This window comes from Leguminivora glycinivorella, chromosome 16 (genome assembly GCF_023078275.1).
Source record: "Leguminivora glycinivorella isolate SPB_JAAS2020 chromosome 16, LegGlyc_1.1, whole genome shotgun sequence".
Taxonomy (NCBI): domain Eukaryota; kingdom Metazoa; phylum Arthropoda; class Insecta; order Lepidoptera; family Tortricidae; genus Leguminivora; species Leguminivora glycinivorella.
The window spans coordinates 10,420,746-10,443,598 of NC_062986.1; the positions used below are offsets into that span (position 1 = coordinate 10,420,746).

Consider the following 22,853-nt stretch of genomic DNA (forward strand, 5'->3'; position numbering starts at 1 on the left):
TTTGGAATCAGCACCCCTAAAACCTATTTTACGACACCCATGACGACTTTTGTGTCAAAGTGACAGTCAGCAATGTCAGATTCCACATTGTTCATTAATTTTGGAATCAGAACTCCCTAAAACCTATTTTACGACACCCATGACGACTTTTGTGTCAAAGTGACAGTCAGCAATGTCAGATTCCACATTGGTCATTCATTTTGGAATCAGCACCCCCTAAAACCTATTTTACGACACCCATGACGACTTTTGTGTCAAAGTGACAGTCAGCAATGTCAGATTCCAAATTGGTCATTAATTTTGGAATCAGCACCCCCTAAAACCTATTTTACGACACCCATGATGACTGTGCGATAATGTTTAAGCGGACTGTAAATTTTTGGGTTTTTTAATTTTTTGATCGACACAAGGTTATGAACACGAAAAAAACAGTTATGAGATTACTTCGAAAAAAAACACCTTGAAATTCAGAGGGAAGGCAACTAACCTGGGCTTGTAGGATGTAGAAGCTCCTGTGTCAGGCGGCGAGGTCCTCAGAGACCAGATCGTACTCACCAATACTCCAAGGTTACCTGCACGCCTGATATACCACAGCTCCAGTGTCTTCTTCTTCTGATCTCAAGGCACAGAATCTATTTCTAGCAACTTTTGACTAGTTTAAACACAGATAATACGAAAATTAGATATTCGACGAAAGCGGGCTACAAAATGCAGCTTACCGCGCGGAGCTTTTACGAGCAAGAGAGAATGACTTGACGCTAATTTTGAACCAGTGTTCTATTGGTGTTGCCATTACGAAATATATACATATATTTTTTTTTAATTCTGAACATTACCGCCCACCAAAAATACAGTAAGTTATTTTTTTTTTTTAAGTTTATAAGCTATATGGAAAGTAATTATATCTAAACTATTGCTAATTTTTGTCACACACTTGAGTTTTATTCAGACTCTACATGAGTGACGCACCACGGGGACGTTAGTTATCGTTAAGAGGTAAAGGGCACAGTTTTACAACTGGGCGTTTATACTGTCCAGAGGCTGTGCGAATGGTGGCGACGCGACAAATCCCGTCGTTCCCAGGATGCAATTGCACGATACGGCCTAAAGGCCAATTAAGTGGGCTGCATTGCTCATTAACAATGAGAACAAGAGTCCCAACTTTTAAGTCAGGGTGTTTGTTGAACCATTTTTGGCGTTGGTGCAAGGTGTGCAAGTATTCCAAGTGCCATTTGCGCCAAAAATCTTGGTGTATTTTTTGAAGTAGTTTCCACCTTTGAAGTGGACTAATCTTAACATCAGTGAAATTGCTTTCTGGTAATATCGTTAAAGGTTCGAGTGTGAGGAAATGACCAGGAGTTAGTACCGATAGGTCGTTAGGGTCTGAACTGACGGGCGATAAAGGCCGTGAGTTCAGCATAGACTCTAATTGGGTCAGGACAGAATAAAATTCTTCATAAGTCAAACGTTGTAAACCTATTACCCGTGACAGATGAGTTTTAACTGATTTGACCCCAGCTTCGGCCAAGCCCGAGAAATGTGGACTACCCGGCGGGTTGAAAACGAATTCAATTTGCTCCTTCTGGGAAGCATTCGCCATTAAATCTTTAAGTATATTGCTGGCGCCAATAACATTTCGGCCTTGGTCCGATATAATTCTTGAGCAGCGGCCGCGACGCGAGATGAAGCGGCGCAGGGCTGCCAAGTAGGCTTCTGAAGTGAGCTCAGAAACGAGTTCAAAATGGACTGCCTTGGTGGCAGTGCAAACGAAGACACAAATATATGCTTTGTAGGATTTGCTGCCTCTTGCCCTACCCAACGAAATTGTGAAAGGCCCTGCATAATCCACTGCAGCAGAAGAAAATGGTTTCAACTGGCTAATACGAAATGACGGTAAGTCTCCCATGAGAGGAGGTGGGGCCACTTGTGGGCGCACGCGAAAGCATCTGATGCATGACGAAACGACAGAATGGATCGCCCGCTTAGGCGAGAGAATCCAGAAATCCTGAACAATAAGGTTGTGCAGGGTTTGTAACCCCGGATGGGAAAACCTACGATGATATTCTTCTATCACCAAAGCCGTCAGCCGATGTTCACGCGGCAACAGCATGGGGTGTTTCTTATCGTAGTCGAGCGTGTGATTATGGGTCAACCTTCCGCCCACCCTCAACAAATCCTCTTCATCGATAAACAGATTTAATTTCCGAAGAGGTTTGTGCAGGGAGTTAGTTAAACCCTTTTTGATGAGACGAATTTCGGTCGAAAAGACATGCTCCTGGACATGCCTTACGAGAAATCGTATCACCGAGTTGGTTTCACACGTCGACAGGGTCAGAACCGAGGCTTTCAACGAAGGGTTCATGAAATTATGAAGAAAACGAAAGCAATACGCCAAAATATTTACGATACGACGAAATGACGAATATTTCGAAAGGATTTGCTCGATAAAACTCGAGTTCATTGCGCTAAACAATGTTAAAACTTTTTCTTCCTCGAATGCCGCTCCGTCACTTTGCACGAGGGACTTTGGCCAATCCTTTTCAGGACAAGACAACCACGTAGGCCCCGCCCACCATGACTGGCACTGCAATAAGTCAGCGGGAAGCAACCCCCGAGATCCGTGATCCGCTGGATTATCACCACTCGATACATGGTGCCAGCAATCAGGAGCAATTTGCTCTTGAATCGCCGCGGTCCGATTTGCGACAAACGTTTTCCATCGCGACGGACATGACCGAATCCATGTCAAGGCCACGGTGGAATCAGACCAAGCATAAGTTTTGACGTCAAAATGGAAGTCCTTTAATGCATGACGAACTGACGTTACAAGATCAGCTAAAAGCACAGCAGCCAACAATTCCAAACGCGCAATGGACAACCGTTTAAGTGGGGAAATTTTACTTTTGGCGCAACAAAGACGAATGATAATGTCTTCGTCATCATTAACCATACGAAAAAACACTATTGCGCAATATCCTCGCTCCGAAGCATCACAAAAGCCATGAATCTGAATGTCATGGGACAAAACCATGCGACGAGGTATTGACAATGCGCTCAAACACGACAGTTGAGCTTTTAACTTGAGCCACTGTTCAGCGATGGGTGCTGGAGCATCCGCATCCCAGTGGAGTCCGGAGGCCCACAACAACTGCATAAAATATTTTGCCAGGAAGACCACTGGCGAAAGGAACCCCAAGGGATCAAAGATCCTAGCGATCTCTGAAAGTATCGACCGTTTTGTGCAACGGCACTCAACGTTGGAGGTTTTAAACGAAAATGTGTCAGATTTGGGTTGCCATAACAAACCTAAAATCTTTAAGGAGACGTCGTGAACGTCTTCGAAATTACGAAAATGTTCCGAATATAAATCGGAATCTGACAAATTAGCAAGGAACCCTTGATCGTTGGAAGTCCATTTCCTTAAATGTAACCGAGCAGAAGTTAAGATTTCTATTAACTCATCACGAATAAGTATGGCATTTTCTACCGAATCTGCGCCTGATACGATGTCATCAACGTACGTGTCCCTGTTGAGAACGGCGGCACCCAGGGGAGCAGTATCGCTAAACTCCTGCGCCAGCTTCGAGATACACCACAATGCTTGGTAGGGTGCACTGGAGACGCCGTAAGTTACCGTAAGCAGGCGAAAGTCCTTAACAGGTTCAGAAGGAGACGGACGCCAAAGTATGCGTTGATAATCACAGTCTTGCTTATCCACCAAAAATTGGCGATACATTTGTTTAATGTCCCCAGTGAACACGACAGCATGCCAACGAAACCGAATTAATAAATCGAAAATATTCTTTTGTAATTTTGGCCCTGGCAGCAGAGTGTCATTAAGAGACTTTCCCTGACTATCCTTGGCGCTAGCATTAAAGACCGTCCTCAAAGGGGTAGAAACCGAATCGGGGCGTAAAATTCCATGATGAGGTATATAATAAAAGGACCTTCAGCCGACGAAGGAGCCTTGACCTCCTCCATGTGACCACACTCCAAATAGTCATTCATAAAATTGACATATGCTGTCCGAAATTCAGAGTTAATATCAAACTTCTTTTCTAAATTTAGAAGTCGCCTAAGTGCGATTTCACGAGAGTTGGAAAACCGGGGGCGATCCTGAAGGTTATTGAAAGTCAATGGGACCACCATTCTTCCTTCAGGATTCCGACAATATTTCGCACCCATAAGGTTTTCACACGACAAATCATCTTTGCTCAAAGTAACAGAGTTTGGGCTAACGACACTTTCTATTTCCCAAAACCTTTTGATACTATTGTCCAAAGACACCGACGAAACGAGAAGACACATCTTGGGATCACTCAAGAGGCCATCGCCACTACGACACGATAAATTGGTTTTAAATAAATCAGTACTAGGACTTACGACATTTTTAATTTCCCGAGTCTGATTATTATTTTCTCTTAAAGAGAGCGACGAAACATGATAACAATCCTTTTTGTTTTCAGGAGTTGTTCGAGAACGAGAACGATAACGAGAGGACTCAATATCTACGCCACAGTCACCCATGACTAACCAACCAAAGACAGTGTTGATCGCTGCGGGTTGACCTTCCTCACCCTTCACTAGTCCAGGTTGAAGGGCTGACACCAAAAGACCCACATTCATTAGAATGTCAACAGGCCCTGGGTTATAATACTGAGGATCAGCAAGATCAAGATCCTTCAGATGTGTCCATGCCGAAGAATCCAATTCACTATAAGGCATATTCGGACAAATTGTCGACAGAACGAAGGCTTCGAAAGAAAATTTGTTATTTCCCTTAGTGGGAAATATTTCACAAACTGTGGACCCCAGTGGTGCTGTTGATATATACTCGATACCGTTGATAGATCGGTGACACTTAGTTATTGGTAGCCCAAGTCTCTCTGCAAACGGCTTAGTTATAAAATTACAAGCCGAAGCGTTGTCGAAAAGAATCCGTACAGGCACCAGACGACCCATACCATCTTTAATGCGGGCGAGAGCAGTAGCAAAAACTACTGGTGTGTCATGAGTGTGCACGGACAATGCAGTCAACTGTGTAGTGGGTTTGGACTCTTGACCATCCTCAACCACCTTTTCCTTTTCGAAATGAAGCAGGGAATTATGTCGAAAACTACATTTATTGCAGCGAACAGCTGATCTACAATGTCTCATACTATGAGAGGGCTTTAGGCATACAATACACAGCCTCTTCTCTTTCACTTTCGAAAATCTATCAATGGGAGATAAGTTTAAAAAACTGGGACATTTTTCCAACTCATGACCAGTGGAAGCACACACTGGGCAGTTTAGAATAGGCGCTGAGGGCACCATCAGTGAAGTTTTATTTTTAACTATATGAGTAACGGGTTTATTTGATTTAGTATTTACCGCAGGTACTTTTATTTTACTATTGGAGTTTTCCAAGGCTTGACCTCTTTTTTCTATAAATGACTGTAAGTCTTCAAATTTGGGAATATCCACATTAGATTCCAACTGTAGCTCGAAGGCCTCGCGTGTACTAACATCCAATTTGGACCACAAAAGATAAAACAGCATAAAATTCTTGTCAGGCAATTGAAATTTAGACAAAATGTCAAGATTTTCACAGAAAAGACGGCTTACTCTGTCAATATCATGCTTATTTTTCATCGACTCGCAATTTAATAATTTTTCATAATATACTATAGCAATTTGTCGCTTTTTATTGTAATACTTTACTAATGTTTGATATGCAACATCATAGTTGTCATCAGACAACGGAAATCCTTTTATCAAATCATAAGCATGACCCTGACAGCTGGTTACTAAATAATGCAGTTTTTCTACCTTAGGTATGTTCCGCCGAAAATTTTTTTTTTTTTTTTTTTAATTTGTGGCTTTCCCCTCTTTTGGCAGGAGGGATTTTGCCAATGACGACGTTATAGACATACAACGCACGATAAGAATGTTCGGTGAAAATTTTGTGGTAGGAAAGGAGCTGGAAACCTAAAACAAAAAACATTTAATGTTAAGGACATCACAGACAGCACAGGACGAATGTACAGTTTATTAGAGAGAAGAGCGAGAAAGGGCGGCAGTTTTGACAGTTAGTAAGCATGCCAACATAAGGAGAAATAAGAGATTGTCAATTATTGACAATATAATATTATGTTAGTAATAGAATAAGAAAAGAATTTAAAGTTTAATGTTATTTTCTTGAATGTGTTTGAGAAGCAATGCGGTAATGGGAGGGTCCATGAGGACCAGGAGCGTTTGAAAATTGATAGGGCGAGGGATGTCTTTTGGTAAAATGTCGTACATAGAGTGTTTAAGCCTGCTGCACGAAAAGAAAATGTGATCAGGAGTTCCTTCGTCAAGCCCGCATTCGCACAGGGAACTATCCCGAACCCTAATTTTGGCAAGGAACACCGGAGTACAGACGTGACCTAATCGGAGACGACAGAGTGTAGACGTGGCCCATTTAGTAGCTGAACGGAAGCGGAAGAACCATGGTTTATATGGAATAATTGGCTGTATGTTTCCATAATGTTTTCCAACATGGCGTCGGGAAGCGTCCCATAGTTTCTGCCAGTCATCTCTCAAATCACGGTGAGCTTTAATCATTAAATCGGATGCGAGAACCATGTTGTGTGAGTCTGATCCATTAAGGATAGCTTGTTTTGCCCACATATCGGCGTCCTCATTACCTTCTATCCCGCAGTGGCCCGGAATCCATACTAATGTTATCTGTAGACCTTTTTCGTGACACCTGTGTAATGCTTGTTTCAGATTGAGGATGAATGGGGATAACATTTTCATTTTGAAATGATTGCCCAATACGGCCTGTAGGCAGCTTTTAGCGTCGGAGAATATGATAACTTTTGGGATGCTGTGAGACTCCACATATGCCACAGCCTCCATCAATGCAATTGATTCACCGGTAAAGACAGAGGCCTGTGAAGGGCATTTGTAAGATAGAAGGATACGGTATCTGGGTATCCAAATAGCTGCTCCCACACAGCTATTATTCTTCAGTTTTGATGCATCGGTGTAAATTGGTAAGAAATCTTCCCACTTTTCTAATTCTTTGTTTAATTTTGCGTTGGCTCCAGGGTCATTTTTATTAATGTTAAAATTTAAAATTACTTTGGGGGAGTAGATTAAACAGTTATAATCGGTTTCAAATATTGGATTTTTACCTGTGCTATAGAGTAAGGCAGGGAGGTCTTGAATTTTTCGAAAACTAGATATAAACCTAGGTGTATCTTTATGAGACCAATATGCATTTACAGGTATTAAGGCGGAGAGAGCTTGTAGCCGAGGGATGAGCAAGTGATTTGATATGGAGCAAGCCCTCAATACATATCGGTCTGCGAGGAGTTGTCTGCGGAGAGATAGCGGTGGATCTACGCACTCCACCTGCATGCCGTTCTTTGGTGAGGATCTCATAGCTCCCAGAATTATCCGTAGACATTTTGCTTGAATAGCATCTAACTTTCTGAGTGCTTCTTTATTGCAGGGTTCTAGGACAAAGGAGCCATAGTCCATTTGGCTGCGGATTAAGGCATTGTACACTAGCTTCTGGCAGTATGGATGAGCACCCCACCAAACCCCAGAGAGAGATCGGAGAACATTTATGCCTCTTTCACATTTACCAACAATATGTTTCAAATGGGGGACACCTGACATTTTGGAATCAAAAAACACTCCCAGAAACTTTACCATATTGCTGGAGGGTATAATTTGGTCTTCATAGCGCAGAAGGACATTTGGGATGGAGTGACGACGTGTGAAGCTAACAGTGCAGCTTTTTGAGGGAGAAAGAGCTAGACCATGCTCATCCAACCATTCCTTAAGGTATACAAGAGCCTCATTGAGTCGAGCTGTTGCACTGTCCACACTATGATCTGCAGTATAAACTACCAGGTCATCAGCGTATTGGAGAATATTACAGAAGGGGAGGACAGATTGATCAACATCAAATGTGTAAAGATTATATAAAAGAGGGCTGAGGACAGAGCCTTGAGGAAGGCCTTGCCAGACTGTACGAGGGGGAGGAATGATTTGCCTGATCTAATTTTGATGGTTCTTCCCATGAACAGTTTGCAAACAATATTAACAATTCTCACAGGAATGCTCAGCTGTAGCAATTTTGCTCTGAGCAGAGGGAGCTGCACATTGTCGTAAGCTGCAGATATGTCTAAGAAACAAGCGGTAAGTTGTTGCTTTCTAGAGAGTGCTAGTCTTATATCTGCAGTTAAGATGGTTAAGCTGTCCAAGGTACTTTTCCCCTTGCGAAATCCAAATTGCGTATCTGCTAGGAGCCCTTTGTTTTCAACAAACCATTCCAATCTGCTCTTAATCAAGTGTTCAAATATTTTTCCCATGGTTGCAGATAATGCTATGGGGCGGTAAGAAGATGCTTGTTGGGGATCCTTGCCTGGCTTCAAGATTGGGATTACTACTTGGGTCTTCCAATCCTCGGGGACCTCACCGGATATAAAGAACAGATTGAAGAGGTTTAGAAGGTGTTGTTTGCAGAAGGGGCTCATTTTTTGGATAAAGCAGTATGGAATTCCATCCTCACCAGGTGAGCTGTTGCGGAGACCAGTTAGAACCATGTCGAATTCCGAGATAGAAAAGGGTTTGTCAAATGTCGCTAACTGAAGAGAAAAGGATGAATTTAAGCAACATTCCTCTGGGACAGATGGTGGGGCCAGTTTATTTGCAAACTCCTCCAGCCAGGTAGAAGAATCACAAGATGATGAAGGGTCGGGCTTGAGTGATCCTCGAAATTTTTTGATGTTTCTCCAAACCAGTGATGGTGGAGTTCTAGGGTTAAGGCTTTCACAGAATCCTTTCCACCCGCTCTTTTTTGATTTGGATAAAAGACGCTTGGTTTGGGCAGCTACTTTTTTGAAGGAATTGAAATCTTCAGAAAGTCCTGTCTCATTATATCTCCGCTCTGCTGCATCTCGTTCCTTGACTGCTGCTGAACAGTCTGAATTCCACCACGGGGGAGATGGAATCTTAGAGCAGGATGGAGTTTTCTTCGGAATGTGACTGTCAGCTGCTTCTAAGATTATAGATTTGAACAGGGAGTAATTTTCAAAAGGACTTAATGAATTATTTACACTAAGTAGTAGTTTTAATTTTGCCTCTACTTGGAATGAGAAGTTGGGCCAATCAGCCTTTTCCAGCTTATATTTTAAAAGAGGTTCTGGTGATGAAAAAGGCGATACTGAGGACGGTTTGGAAATTATTATAGGGAAATGATCACTGCCGAAAGACTGGTTCAAAACCTGATAGGAGAGCAGACAAGAAAGGTTAGGAGAGCAAGCAGAAAGATCTAAGACCGACTTGGGGTTCTGGCCGGGATATACTCTGTGAGTAGGAGAGCCATCATTGATTATAGATACATTGATATCATCAAACAGGTCAATGAGAAATGAGGAGAATGTATCACTGTATGACGAACCCCAAGAGGTGTTATGGCAGTTGAAATCACCTAAGATCAGAAGAGGATGAGGGACTGAAAAAAAGAGAGAAGATAGATCAGGAATTAAATTTAGATTCGGATGAGGGATATAAATCGATATAATGTTTATTCCCATGACGTTAGCGGCGACTGCGTTAATGTCATGGGAATGGGGGGGAAGCTGGATCTGTGAAAAGGGGAATTTTCTGTTAATTAATAATGCACTACCTGCACGGCCATCATTGCGGTCATCACGGAGGCATGAAAATCCTGGGATCCGAAAGCGGGATCCAGGCCTCAGCCATGTCTCCGAAATGGCCGCGGCCGTAACAGAGTGATCATTGATTAATTTGATTAAATCTGTTTTGTTTTTAATGATACTACGACTATTCCATTGAAGGATAGTGGCCGTAGGGGCCATAATAGGGGGAGCTAACTGAGGCTAGTTCGGTTCTGATGGCTGCAAGGTGATGGGCAACGTTGTTCGGTACGCATTCGCTAATCATGGAGGTAAACTTCTCCATCAGAGTTATCATGAGTGATAGACTGTTGTCATTTGTGGGCTCAGTGTAAGATTGGGGGAATGAGAGGGCATGTCCGTTTGGCAATTGAGAAGGAGGTGTAGAAATTATATTTTGGTGAGCATGGCGGTCATAACTGGGGGAAAGAGGCGTCCGAGGTCGGACGGGGCGGTATGTAGTCTGTCGGCGGGATTGAGATACACTTGGTCCATTATGTGGGTGTGGGAGTTGTGAATTAGAGGGAGCTGTGTCAATCGGGGGAGAAAGACGAGATGCATCTGGAAATATGGGGCTAAACATAGTATTTGTTACGTCAGAGTAGGTTTTACGAACGGTTGGAGTTCGGGCCGCAGCTTCTTGATAAGAGATGTTTTGCTCTGACATTAACAATTTAATAGATTTTTGCCTATTGAATTCTGGGCATTTTTTATCTGTGGCAAAATGACGAGCTGTGCAGAAAAGGCAAGTTATATGTTCGGGAGCAATGTTGCAGGAATCGCCTGGGTGCTTTTTAGCACATTTATAACACCGTGCATCTGATCTGCATTGAGTTTGGATATGTCCGAACCGCAAACATTTCCTACATTGAATAGTGGGCAGCACATATATTTCAACGGTTAGTGATGTGTAGCATGCAAAAATCTTGGAAGGAAGTTTCTGTCCCTCAAATGTAACAACCACAGATTGGGTCGGGACCCATGATGGCGCACCACCTTCCTTGAGAACCTTGCGTTGGAGACGGCGGGCTTTCAGGATTTTGCCAGTTCCCTCTTTTAATTCCGTAGCCGAAACGAACTCCTCCATTGACCAGTCTACAGGAACACCACGGACAAGGCCCATGCGGGATACATGGTAGGATGGGATCAATGCTGTTAATTTATTGCGAGCTAAACAGGGGTTCTCCATTAATTTGTTGGCAGCATCTGCGGATTTGAATTCTACCGCGACGCGGTTGCGGCCCATGGATTTAATGCCGTCTTTTTTGATGTCGGGGACATTCTCCCTTGCAAAAATTTGTCCAACTCTAAGAGGCTGGAGAGAGGAACTCATATTAGGGGATTCTGATTCACGTGAGATGTGGACTATGAATGGGCCATAGTCTTTGATGTCGTATTTGCGCGATTCTTTTTCAAGGTCCGGGTGTTTATATAGTGTAGAGACAGATGCATTGCTAATGTCTCCCTGTGTAGGACGTTTTCCTTGGGGTTCGCGGGCCTGGTCAGCTTGTGTCAATTCCAAGGATCTAGCGTTTCTCTTCCTAATCCCTATATCTACCTCCATTGTATTGTGATCATCCGCTAGATCATTGCAATTGCCACCACCGGGGTCCGGCGGCTTCTCCTTCTCATTCCCTTCCATCACCTTTATTGCCTCTCAGCCGGAAGTTTTTTATGTGTAATTTGTGTATATAGAATAAGTTAGTTAATATACCGTCACCTTTTGTATGTAAATAAAGGAAGTTTTATTTATATAAGGATGATAACCTAAAAACCCAAACAGACTCACTCAATGCGCTTCTGTCAATCTAAAAAATACCAAGTTGTTTACGATAATATGACACAAGACAAGTCTAACGTCAATGTCACTGTCACTAATGTCTATGGTAAAGTTGCGTTCCGTTTCACACAATTTCCACAGACCTATACAATTTCACGTATCTGTGGAGTCACACACGAAAGAATTTATAATTTTATAAGCTTACCCTCTATTTTTGGTGGGAACACGAAACGAAATATTTTACACCAAATTAATGAAGAATAGCTTAAAACACGACAAAACTAAAGCTCCACAGGCTCTTTCCAAGCTCCGGGTCGTAGGACCAAATAATAAATGTGCGATAATGTTTAAGCGGACTGTAAATTTTTGGGTTTTTTAATTTTTTGATCGACACAAGGTTATGAACACGAAAAAAACAGTTATGAGATTACTTCGAAAAAAAACACCTTGAAATTCAGAGGGAAGGCAACTAACCTGGGCTTGTAGGATGTAGAAGCTCCTGTGTCAGGCGGCGAGGTCCTCAGAGACCAGATCGTACTCACCAATACTCCAAGGTTACCTGCACGCCTGATATACCACAGCTCCAGTGTCTTCTTCTTCTGATCTCAAGGCACAGAATCTATTTCTAGCAACTTTTGACTAGTTTAAACACAGATAATACGAAAATTAGATATTCGACGAAAGCGGGCTACAAAATGCAGCTTACCGCGCGGAGCTTTTACGAGCAAGAGAGAATGACTTGACGCTAATTTTGAACCAGTGTTCTATTGGTGTTGCCATTACGAAATATATACATATATTTTTTTTTAATTCTGAACAATGACTTTTGTGTCAGTGACAGTCAGCAATCTGAGGTACTACATATTTGTAATCTGAAAGTAATCAAGTCAATAATTTCAGTTATTTTAAATCGACTATGATTCCGAATTATTGGTAATAGTAATTATTGTATAGATGATTAGTGATTCCTTTATATGTAATGGTAATTTACCGTTTCACTTGATTACATTACAAGTAATCTGACACCCAGTAGTGGATTACAAAGTAAAATCAAGTAATCGTGTAATCCGGAATCGATTACGATTTGCCCATCTCTGCGGCGCTGCTGCAAGTTTTGAGACAGAAGTATATGCTAGAAAGAGATGCAGATATTTGCCACTCACTCTTACCTATAGTTGCGTCTCAAAACTTGCAGCAATAACTTGCTTAACGAGAACAACACACGGGCGCGCCATCTGTCCCAGCTGTGGTGCTTTACTCAGGCCACACGCTATAACCATACCGAGCGCATCGATCAGCCGCTTAGTTCCAACGCGCGCCAATAGATGGCGCAAAAACTATATTGCGAAACGGGACAATGACGTCATCTTTTTCGTGCATGCTGCCCGTAGTAACGAGTTATTAGACGTTATCACGTCAAAAAAAAACAGTTTAAACAAAGAAAAATTGGTTGTCTGTAAAGTCGGTTTACGGACGGTAGTTTAACGTGATAACGTCAAACATTACAGTAGTATAGACAGGGGCGGTCAGAGTATAGCAAAAGGGGCCCGATTCTGGGACTTTTTTCACGTTTTTTTATTTATTTATTAAAAATACACAAAAGTTAACAGTATTTCACCAAAGCACTTATGTGGTAATATAATTATGTACATGTTAAATTGACATAAATAAAAGCAAACACACTTAAAAGTTAAACTATGGTTATTACATTAATCACCTAAGGAGTGTAGAGTCTATGAACCTTAAGAGTTTTCTGTAAAACACACCAACACTATCAGCAAATATGTCAATATCGTCTGTCTCCAACATGATGCGGTTAAGAGCAGCTCGGGCTCGAGCGGTGCGCCGGCCGCCGCGAACAGGCGCCGCCGCCGCCGCGCCGGCACCGCGCCCGGCATGCCAACCACCACATTCGCTCTTGGCACTTGCAGCCCCATTCTCTCAAGCACGGATGCGTCATCTACTCTATGGTGAAACAGTTGGCGGTAATGCATAATATGCAGCAGTTTCCGTCTGGTTTCTAGAGTTTGAAGACCAACCATTCCTGTTACGAATAGAGATGGATACATATATGGGTAATATCCGTACAGTCGTTTGTAAATGTGCCTTTAGTTTAGTTTATTTATTCATGAACAATTTGACATCGTGTTTGAATGTGTATGTACAATAAATATTAACCTAGTAAGTCTAATATATACAGTAAATTAATACAAACAAAAACATATTATACAATAAAAACCCCCAATAAAAATGTCTGCTATTATACTTATTAAATAAAACAATGATAAAAATAATGATTAAAAAAAAATTAAAATTAATGAAAGAACATAATAACTAATAATAATAATACGCACTACATGTCAGCAAAAATAAATAATAATAATACCTACTTAGAACTAAAAATCATTAATGTCATAGCAGCATTTTTCTAATAAATACAATTTTAACTTATCTCTAAAGGTTACAGAGCATCTTATAACTTTAAACTCTATAGGCATCCTGTTAAATAATTTAACCGCTTGTACTTTGGCACTATGCTCTACAACCTCTAGCCGCGGTGCTACTTTTGGTGTTAAGTTCTTAGTCCTAGAGGCTTCCCGCAACACCATTTCTGAATCACTTTCAAAACGATTGCGATGCTTGATGACATCAGTCAACAGGACAAGAATGTAGAGGCTGGGTACTGTAAGTTAAGGTCCGACCGAGAACGATATTTTTGTCTCGGCCGAGAACGAGACCGAGACCGAGATTCAATTTTATTCTCGGCCGAGACCGAGACCGAGACCGAGAATTTGTAAAACAGTAAAAAAATATGCCATTTTTACAAAAAAATGTTTTCATAATCGAAATTCGCCTATTAACCAGGAAACCAAGAGTATGTTGGGTCCTGCTTAGTGTTTGGTTCCGTAACTACCCAAACCTACCCGCACTCCTTACCTATCTACCGTAGCAAAATAGACTACGTCAGTGACAAAAACAACTATACGGCTCGCCCGGTGGTAAGCAGTCGCCATAGCCTATAGAGGCATGCAATTTCAGAGGTTTTACACGCGCGTTTAATACCCTGTTTTTTGTGACTTGCAAGAAATTATAAAACAGGTTGTCGAATCGTGTTTTCTACGGGTAGTTTTCCAGGTTTTCCTTGAAAGTCTTTACTAAGCTTTACTTTGATTTTGACGTATTTTTAGGCACATGATTCAAAGTTAAGGGACACGAACTATTTTTTTTGATAGCGATTATTTCCAAAATTGTATGTATGTATATCAAAAACATGACTATGGAAAACCCATACTTACTAAAAAAATTCAAAACAGCATCCACAAAGTTTAAAATTTCGTCCGATATTCCGTAATTCGCCATTTCTATCATGTAAGGTAGTTCTAACCTGCTGCTTTGATTTTTCGCGTCGTCGTTGTCTTCCACACACATCAAGTTGTCGTAAATATTTTACACTCTTTTATGAATTATACCTAGGTATTAGTTTGTTTTTGGCTTAAAATATAGATAAAGACCAAACCAAAATCACTAAAATCGGGATACCAAACGGGCGATGTAACAAACTGAAAGCTAAAAACCGCAGTCTCGGTTTTGCCGAGAATCTCGGCCCATTTTGGCCGAGAACCGAGACCGAGATCTCGGCCCGATTTTCGGCCGAGAATGCCGAGACCGAGACCGAGATCTCGGTCGGACCTTACTGTAAGTATTTGTAGACTCATGAAGTGTTCTCTACAACTCTCCCATGGAGGAATTCTAGCTATAGCATTTTTGGGCAACGAAAGCTCGGTTTATATTGTATTTATAGCTGTTGCCCCACAGTTTTATGCTATAGCGGAGTTTTGACTCTACAAGGGCAAAATAAACCATTTTGAGTTGCTCAACGGTCAATTCATCCCTGAGGCTGCGAATGGCATAACAAGCAGAACTAATTGACTTTTCTAAATTATTTAATTCATCCTTCCAGTTTAACAGTGAATCTAGGTGAATACCCAACATTTTTGCGCTATCTACAGGTCTAATGATGTCGCCATTAATATGTACACATAGGGATTCATTATTTCTTGCTGTTGTTTTAAATAACATAGCGTAAGTCTTTGAGCTATTTAAAATCAAACTATTTGCACGAAGCCGTGCCTGACATACTTCTAGTGCTAAATTGACCTTATTATTTAGACCAGTAAGAGTTGGGCTTGACAAGACTGCGCTCGTATCGTCTGCAAATGTCACTAGCTTTATATCTGGAATTGCCCTACAAATATAAGAAATAAAGTCGTTAAAATATAAAACAAAAAATATGGGTCCTAACACAGATCCTTGAGGAACCCCTCGTGTTATGTTAACACATTTTGACCTATAGGTGACCTCAATAGCACTTTCATTAACCTCTGTAACTTCTACAAACTGTTTTCGGTTCCGCAAATACGACCTACATAAGTTTAATACCTTTCCCCTGATACCATAGAATTCTAGTTTATGCAATAAGATGTCATGATCAATAGTGTCAAAAGCGGATTTTAAATCAAGAAAGATACCAGCCTTAACTTTTCATTTAACTTTTCATTTATAATTGTGTCTATTGCCTCGGAGGTACCGATACCTTTTTGGTAGGCGAATTGTCTTATATTAATAATATTATTATTGAAAAGGTGAGTGTTGAGTCTTTTCTTAATTACCTTTTCAAAAATTTTTGACAAGGTGGGTAATAAGGAAATGGGTCTATACGAGGGTCATGCCAAAAGAAATTAGATACTCAAAATTTACATACTTTATTCTTTATTACAGCTATCTATTTTTTCGAAGTATTCACCGTGAACACGTATACACGTTTTCATCCGTCTAAACCACTTAGAAAATACCGATGACCACTCTTCTTTAGACACCTCAGAAATTTCGTAATTATACGCAGCCCCACGCATCTTCTTTGTTCTCAAATCGCCTTCCTTTTAATTTTTCTTTAATTTTAGGAAAAAGATAAAAATCACAGGGGGCTAGGTCAGGGGAATATGGGGGGTGGGGCAGAATAGTCACGTTTTTTGCGGGGCAGCGTTGTCGTGGTGCCAGAGCAGGTGCCGGGTTCCTGACTTCGGCCGCTTGTCACACCAAGCTGACAGTACTCTTGGGGCACAAACTGTCACATACCATTCTGAATTAACTGTCTTTTGATCTTCTAGCACTATTGTAGCAATATGTCCCGTCTTGCAGAAAAATGAGGCAACCATTTGTTTTTGTGTGCTTCGGGTTCGGCGACATTTTGTTGGCGTCGGCTCATCTTCAAAACACCATACTGTGGACTGTCGCTTTGTTTCGGGATCGTAGTTATATAGCCATGTTTCGTCACCTGTAAGTATATCATATACGTTTTTTTCTCGCCTGCGTCGAATTTATCTATCATAAATTTGCACCAATCCACGCGACGGTCTTTCTGTAAATCGGTGAGCTTGTGCGGCACCCATCTTGAACAACGCTTATGAAGAGACAGTTTACTATGAATTATAGTTTGCAATGCTGCTGATCCAATGCCCAGTTCACGCTCGAGCTCTACATATGTAATTCGTCGGTTCGCACGAATATTTTTTTCCACAGCCTGTACATTTTCTTCAGTGACTGCGGTTGGCGGCCGTCCGGTCTTCGCCTCATCTTCAAAGCTCTCCCGTCCTCTTTTAAATTCAGCAAACCAATTAAAAACAGTTGCACGTGAACACGCAGACTCTCCAAAAGTCGAGACTAAAAGTTCAAAACACTCTTGAGGTTTTAAACCTTTTTTAAAGTCATAATATATCATAACATGAAAATCACATCGAGTAAGCTCCATTGTTGCGGAAAATTCCCGCCAAAATTATTTAGAAAAAAAATAATTAAAAAAAGAATCCTACGAATTTCCAAGTGTTCCATTTTTAAAGGGCCTGGCCGGACTGCCGTGGTAAAATCGCCCCTGGCTAAATATGAAATATTGATATGCAAGATTATTCGTATTGTTACTACATGTACTACTACTGGATATTATGCCTCAAACTGTTTCCGTTTACGAAAAAAATTAAAAAAAAGAAATTTTGTTTTTTATTTTTTTCTTTAAAACCGCGTATCCGATTGAGTTGTTCTTTGGATATTTTATAGATATATTAAGGATACATCAATAAAAAAAAATTAACTTCCTGACTTTTTGTTAAGTACATTTTTTTTTTAATTTATGTTTTAAATATTTTTTTTTTACCACATACGAGTTAGCGACACCTACTATATTTTTATATAATAATCGCCTTTTTATATTATATTCATAGCTGGGCATTAACTCGTTAATCCGTTAATCGTTAATTAACGAAGTTAACATTTCGGTTAACGGATTAACTTTTAAGTTAACTTTAAAAAATGTTAACGGATTCGTTAACTTCCGTTAAATTTCTTCGAGTCCGTTAATCGTTAATCCAGTTCTGCACGTGCCGAGTAAAACTTGCTCTGACCGCTGCTGTAAAAGCCCCGGAGTAGGTACGGCGAAACCTAGGATTTTCACGTAAATTCACAATCTAACAAATTGGTGCCTTTGGACCACTTGTTCGAGGCCTGCTAAAGTTTATTAGTCATACTGCACCCATCACTAACTGCGAAATAGAATGTAAATCATCAGGCATGACACACAAATCGCGCAACCGACGTATCAAGCCAGAGTGCAGAGTTCAGCGGGCCGCGCTATCTACCAAGTTACCGTGGATCACAACTTCGATTAGAGGTGTCTCAATCCGAGGAACCTACGCACCATGATTACGATCGCATGATTGACCCAATAAAACATATAAAACCTAGAATTGACCTAACAAACGTCGATATAAGTCCAAAGAGAACAATATTTATTAACATTTCGCTGTTAACAGATTTTGGCGAACTTCGCGCTTTTACAGTAACATATAAACTTACGCAAATATTAAATTAAATATTTGATAACTGATGCAACTAGCAACAGTATTTTTTTTTATATCGATTAACGGATTATCGATTAACTTTAACTTCCGTTAAATTTGTTGAAATGTATCGCTTTAACGATTAACGAAGTTAACTTTTATAGTAACGGATTAGCGATTATCGAAGTTAACTATTTGATTAACGGTGCCCAGCTATGATTATATTACATATATTTTTATCAAAAATATTAGTTTGGATCAACAATGTCAAAATAAGTTATTTATATATTACTAGTATTACCCTTTAGTACGTTGCTCCTGGAAAGTGATGTATGAAAATTTTGGCATAATTAATGGAAGATTTTTTTTTAATTGGGATATGTAGATTATAGGCCGAAGTTATTTTTCATCAACCCTCCCCACCCCTCCCCCCTCTGCGTCACGCCTCTACCCCCCCTTAAAGAGCCGAAAATGCGATTTTTCTCGATTTCTGACAAAACCGATGAAGATACAGAAAAAACGTGTAGGAACGAAGTAATCCTTAATAAATTTACTACAAATCTCTCATAAACATTTTAGTGCTAGCACTTATAGTTTTCGCGCAATCCGTCACGAAAGTTGCTCCTTTCTGCAATTTTCTTTAATGAATGATAAGTTTTCTCCTTAAATGCTTACGAAATCGTCGGTTTGATAGTACTAAAATATTATAAACTCAGAATGAATTTCAGGGGAAAAAAATCACTACCATGGGCGGGACTTGAACTCACGGCCTCTAGATTGATAGATATGATAGATAAATGACGCTAGGGGTACCATTGATTCATATAGTAGAAAGTAGAAAGCTGAAAGATTCGCTAGAAACTAGGGATAAGCTTTTGGTGGCTCAGTTGGTAGAGCCCTCGAGTTTCTATCCGAAAGCCGTGAGTTCAAGTCCCAACCATGGTAGTGATTTATCCCCTTAATTTTATTATAGTCATAAGTTTACAATATTTTAGTCGTATCAAACAAATTTCGTAAGCATTTTGGGACAACACTTTAATATTCTTTAAAGAAAATTGCAGAAAGGAGCAACTTTCGTGACGGATTGCGCGAAAACTATAAGTGCTAGCACTAAAGTGTTTATGAGAGATTTGTAGTAAATTTATTAAGGATTACTTCGTTCCTACACGTTTTTTCTGTATCTTCATCGGTTTTGTCAGAAATCGAGAAAAATCGCATTTTCGGCTCTTTAAGGGGGGGTAGAGGGGTGACGCAGAGGGGGGAGGGGTGGGGAGGGTTGATGAAAAATAACTTCGGCCTATAATCTACATATCCCAATTAAAAAAAAATCTTCCATTAATTATGCCAAAATTTTCATACATCACTTTCCAGGAGCAACGTACTAAAGGGTAATACTAGTAATATATATAACTTATTTTGACATTGTTGATCCAAACTAATATTTTTGATAAAAATATATGTAATAGAATATAAAAAGGCGATTATTATATAAAAATATAGTAGGTGTCGCTAACTCGTATGTGGTAAAATAAAATTATTTAAATTTAAAAAAAATGTACTTAACAAAAAGTCAGGAAGTTAATTTTTTTTTTATTGATGTATCCTTAATATATCTATAAAATATCCAAAGAACAACTCAATCGGATACGCGGTTTTAAAGAAAAAAATAAAAAACAAAATTTCTTTTTTTTAATTTTTTTCGTAAACGGAAACAGTTTGAGGCATAATATCCAGTAGTATTACATGTAGTAACAATACGAATAATCCTGCATATCAATATTTCATATTTAGCCAGGGGCGATTTTACCATGGCAGTCCGGCCAGGCCCTTTATAAGCAAATAACCTACCTTTACAATGGTGTATAACTGGCCAGTATCGATCAAATGACCATGGAGTATCTAACTTCTTTTGGCATGACCCTCGTAATTCTTTGGATCAGTCCGTGAACCCTTTTTATGTAAAGGAACAATTTTTGCAATTTTCAGCTGGTCGGGAAAGATACCCTGATCTATACAATTATTATAAAAACATGAGAGTGGTTGAGCTAATTGTTCAACATTATCTTTGATAATAGTTATGGGTATGTCGTCATAACCACTAGATTTTTTATTTTTCATAGCTTTGACAATTGATTTTATCTCAAATGATGAAGCCTACAGAACTTCCTCTGCACTCTTTCTAGCATAGTATTTTGTTCTTATTAGAAAGAATGCATTTACTAAGGCGCCAGAGACAAAAAGCGATATCGACGGAGCCCCGCTTATTACAGAAACTGCACAGAATAGGAGCCTTCGGCCGTTTGAAGATACCTAACGAACCTAACCTATACCTATATAAAAGTCGTCATTTTGTATCCTAGACCGTTTGCGAGACACGCGTTAATTTTATTAAAGTGCTAGTGCCATTTACTAATCTTAGAACCCTAATATCTCAGTAAATATTAATGGAGAAGAAAAAGTTAATATAACAAAACATCCTTATTTAAACGTGTTCTATATGATTTATCAATATTAATATAGGTTATATTGGTAAAAAAAATCATCGTAAATTTATTAAGTCTCTGGCGCCTTAGTAAAAATACTATGGGAAAATTCGCAACTTCGTACTGCTCTAACTCCTAAATAAGTAGGTTTTTCAAACAACTTCATTCTATAAAAGATGCTTATTTTAATGCAATCTTTCATGTTTTTAAATTACAAACACTCAAAAATAATAAACACGGGCGCGCCATCTGTCGCAGCTGTGGTGCTTTACTCAGGCCACACGCTACAACCATACCGAGCGCATCGATCAGCCGCTTAGTTCCTACGCGCGCCAATAGATGGCGCTTTCGCTCTCTTGGGAAACGGGACAATGACGTCATCTTTTTCGTGCATGCTGCCCGTAGTAACGAGTTATTAGACGTTATCACGTCAAAAAAACCTATCCCAAGTTTATAAGTATTTTTAGTTGCCTGGTAAGGCTTCATCTAGCCTCGAGACTCACCTCGAACAAGACCTCGTAGGGATCGGCCGCAGAGGCGGGCAGACGGTTCACGACGGCGCGGTAGAAGCACGTTGTTTGTGGGTACAGAGCCATCACCTGTATGGGAAAGTTCAATTTCGTCAGATGTTTTATAATAATTAACAGATGCAATTTGATAACTTTCGGTTTCTTCTCTAACCAAAGTTGATAAACTAAGGTTGCACATCAACTCTTTGATTTAACTAACCACAGCCCCCTTGGGGAACAAAGCGTGCTCGTCGGTGCGCGGGTCGGCGCGCATGAGCGGCAGCGGCACGACGCGCCGTTTGCTCAGCACGTGGCGGTTCTTTTGCTCCTCGTCGATGTCGTCCACCTCGTACTTGCCTTGCGCGGGCAGCCAGCTCACCACCTGTACAGTAACAATAAGTAGCTCAGTAATTTGACTACACATTGGTTTATTGTTTTTTTTTTACACAACAATACAATATGGTACAATATGTTTTTTTTTACTGAATATAACGCTTAAGAGATCCCAAGACTTCTTTGTAATCAGCCGGGTCCACACTGGCCGCACGCCTCGCGAGTCAGTGCTTCACGAAGAAAACGTCTCACGTTTGCCTCGCCTGAGCAAATTTGCTCGACAAGAAGGCGGCCCTGTCAGCTGTTCAAAATAGTTCTATATATAGTCCTCCTCGCCGTGTCCGGCGACGGCGACTCCTCCAACGGTTATTGATCCGAAGCATGGAACGCTCTGATGTGGCTTGCGAAGCCAAACTTGGTTTTGAAAGTGCGATCACAGGTTGCGCAATGAAGCTGGCCGGCAGGGTTGTAGGTATAGCTATACGAGGGCTTCGGTCGTGTCTTACGGAGATGGCGTTTAGCATCCAGGTCTTCCAAACGTTGCCGCTCGTATTGTTCAACTTTTTTATGCACAGTTGCGCGCCATTCAGTTCTACGCAACGCCATCTCCTCCCAGGAGTCACTCGGTATGCCGCAAGTGGTTAGGTGACGCTTGAGGACGTCCTTGTGGCGTAGGTACTGACCCCCTGTTTCCTCTTTCCGACAGCGAGTTCGGAATAGAAAACCGCTTTGGGTAATCTACTATCGTCCATGCGTACGACGTGGCCACCCCACCTCAACTGGTGCTTAATGACGAGTGCCTGGATACCCGGCATCTTGGCGCGACGGAGGACCTCCGTGTTCGGTATTTTGTCCTGCCACTTTATGCGCAGAATTGAGCGAAGACAGCGTAGATGGAAGGAGTCCAGCTTTTTTATGTCTGCTTTGTAGCAGCACCAGGTTTCTGCGGCATAAAGAAGCGTCGGTATGACTATGGCCTTATAGACCAACATTTTGGTTGTTAGCTTAATGTCATGTGATCGCCAAACACGGTTATTCAGTTTCCCAAACGCTGCAGCTGCACTGGATATCCTAGACGGTATTTCGGACATTAGGCTATTGTCGTTCCGGAGCTTGCTTCCCAGGTACCTAAAGTGTGACACTTCTTTTAGCTCTTCGTTATCCAGTCTGATGCATGA

General features: G+C 40.8%; 1 protein-coding gene across 2 annotated transcripts in view; it reads right to left on the bottom strand.

The window, feature by feature from the left end:
* The window catches only part of LOC125234445 (SAGA-associated factor 29), a 31,797-nt gene that overhangs the window by 2,856 nt on the left and 6,088 nt on the right, over positions 1-22,853 (bottom strand). For both annotated transcript variants that reach the window (XM_048140690.1, XM_048140691.1), the window contains exons 6-7: positions 21,563-21,724; positions 21,337-21,432 (exon numbers count right to left, since the gene is read on the bottom strand). In XM_048140690.1, the coding sequence (XP_047996647.1) occupies positions 21,337-21,432; positions 21,563-21,724 (258 nt within the window). The remainder of the gene's footprint in view (positions 1-21,336; positions 21,433-21,562; positions 21,725-22,853) is intronic.